The 2,500-nt window shown below is 52.9% G+C and overlaps 1 protein-coding gene across 1 annotated transcript in view; it reads right to left on the bottom strand.

Moving 5' to 3' along the window:
- The window catches only part of LOC310824328 (teneurin-3-like), a gene marked incomplete at its 3' end in the record, with an annotated part of 10,540 nt that overhangs the window by 5,975 nt on the left and 2,065 nt on the right, over positions 1 to 2,500 (bottom strand). Inside the window, exon 2 of the mRNA XM_083697582.1 lies at positions 1,273 to 1,511. Coding sequence (XP_083553708.1) covers positions 1,273 to 1,511 — 239 coding nt within the window. The remainder of the gene's footprint in view (positions 1 to 1,272; positions 1,512 to 2,500) is intronic.

The following is a 2,500-nucleotide window of genomic DNA, read 5'->3' as shown; positions in this document are numbered from 1 at the left end:
CACAGCCGACACGCGAGGCTTCAGTCTGCGATGCGCCCATTGGACCAGGACTCTGGTAAAGCTGAGACGCTTGGACTTCTTCATTGGTACTCGATGGATGGAGTGGCCTCTGATCTGGTGCCCATCTCTCCTCAGATTCCTTGGAGAGATGGTGTGTGTGTGTGTGTGTGCGTGTGTGTGTGTGTGTGTGTGTGTGTGTGTGTGTGTGTGAGGTAGAGAGTCAGAGATGAGAATGACTCATCCTTCTCTTTCTCTCCATGGTAAAGACATAACAGACAAGTGAGAGGGCAACCTGGTGTTTCCTGTTATCATTCTACATTGTGCACCGTGAATACTAATACATTCCTACTCCACACACACACACACACACACACACACACAGAGAGACACACACACACACACACACACACACACACAGAGACACACACACACACACACACACACACACGCACACACACACACAGAGACACACACACACACACACACAGAGACACACACACATAGACACACACACACACACACACACACACACACACTCTCTGAGCAGCGGCTGCAGCATGGCGATCTATCACAGCTAGTCACAACAGTGCGTTAGCGACATCAGGGCACCGTGTCAACAAACTCCCCCGCGCCGCCGGCCGCCGCAAAGCTCTCCAGAGGCGCTAATCACCTCTCAACCACCGCCGCCGCCCGGCGTGTGTTTAAGGCCTGCGTGGTTAAGGTCTGTGGTTAAGGCCTGTGGTTAAGGTCTGTGTTTAAGGCCTGCGTGGTTAAGGTCTGTGGTTAAGGCCTGTGGTTAAGGTCTGTGTTTAAGGCCTGCGTGGTTAAAGTCTGTGGTTAAGGCCTGTGGTTAAGGTCTGTGTTTAAGGCCTGCGTGGTTAAGGTCTGTGGTTAGGCCTGTGGTTAAGGCCTGTAGTTAAGGCCTGTAGTTAAAGTCTGTGGTCAAGGCCTGTGGTTAAGGTCTGTGGTTAAGGTCTGTGTGGTTAAGGTCTGTGTGGTTAAGGTCTGTGGTTAAGGTCTGTGGTTAAGGTCTGTGGTTAAGGTCTGTTATCACCATCAGATTGGCATTCTAGACCGGGGAAGGAATTCTGAGCGGAGAGGCGGAGGATTCAACAACTATGCAGTGTGTGTGTGTGTGTGTGTGTGTGTGTGAGTCTACCTATGCAGTGTGTGTGTGCGCGCGTGTGTGTGTGCGCGTGCGTGCACATGTGTGCGTGTGTGTGTGTGCGCGTGCGTGCACGTGTGTGTGTGTGTGTGTGTGCGAGAGCCTACCTATGCAGTAGCAGAGCAGCACAGACAGCAGGACGGACAGGCCCACGGCGCTGATGGCCGTGCACCTCCAGGAGCAGTACTTGGAGGACTTCTTGAACTTGAAGGCACTGCGGGAGAGGGTGTTCCTGGGCAGGGGCCGCGTGGGCGGGGAGTAGACGCCGCCCGTGGCCATGGTGTAGCCTGGCGTGGCCGTGCTGAACAGAGGGGTGGTGCCGGTGCCTGTCTTGAAGAGGAAGTGCCTGGAGATGGAGAGAAACCGGGGGGGAGAGAGAGGGAGGGAGGGAGGGAGGTAGGGAGGGAGAGAGAGAGAGAAAGAGAGGTAAGGTGGTAGGGAGGGAGAGAGAGAGAAACAACAATTTAGTGAAATAAAATAAAAAAAATCAATCAAGTCTACAGGTCTCAAACCTTAAACCACAACCAAACTAAACTAAACTAACCTATCAGGTGACCCTCTGACCCACTGACTAACTGACCCTGTGACCCACTGACCCTCTGACTAACTGACCCTGTGACCCACTGACCCTTTGACTAACTGACCCACAGCCGTCTTCATCACCAGGACAGAGATGGAGCGATGTGTGGTGTGTGTGTGTGTGTGTGTGTGGTGTGTGTGTGAGGCTCAGAGATGGAGCGCTGTGTGGTGTGTGTGTGTGTGTGTGTGTGTGTGTGTGTGTGTGTGAGGCTCGAGCAGAGAGGCACGCCGGTGTGTAGGAGTGCAGGCGTCCCGGACGAGACACGTGTGTGTGTGTGTGTGTGTGTGTCTCCTACTCTGCTGTGTTGTTCCTACGACGTCTGTGTGTGTGTGTGTGTGTGTGTGTGAGTGTGTTTGAGTGAGGGATGTATGTATGTGAGTGTGTATGTGAGTGAGTGTGGATGTATGTGAGTGTGTGTGTGTGTGAGTGTGGATGTATGTGAGTGTGTGTGTGTGTGTGTGTGTGCGTCCCCTGGCTGAGGTGGAGGTATGATTGACTCAGAGACCAACGGGTTTCAGGTAATTAACAAGGTCAGCTATTTTAATCACATTCATTAGTGGGATCTTTCTATTACCTCCTGCTGCCCGGCGTGAAGCACCAGTGCACTCTGATGGGAGGAGAGAAGGGCCTGTGTGTGTGTGTGTGTGTGTGTGTGTGTGTGTGTGTATGTGTGTGTGTGAGTGTGTGTCTGAGTGTGCAATTAAGCCCGACCCCTCTGGGGAGAGAGGTGAGTTGTAAGCAGCTAGGTAAAGCCA

Source organism: Argentina silus (assembly GCF_951799395.1).
Source record: "Argentina silus genome assembly, contig: scaffold_507, whole genome shotgun sequence".
NCBI classification, from domain to species: domain Eukaryota; kingdom Metazoa; phylum Chordata; class Actinopteri; order Argentiniformes; family Argentinidae; genus Argentina; species Argentina silus.
Note: the sequence above shows the minus strand (reverse complement) of the source record. Positions and strands in the feature narration are given on the sequence as shown.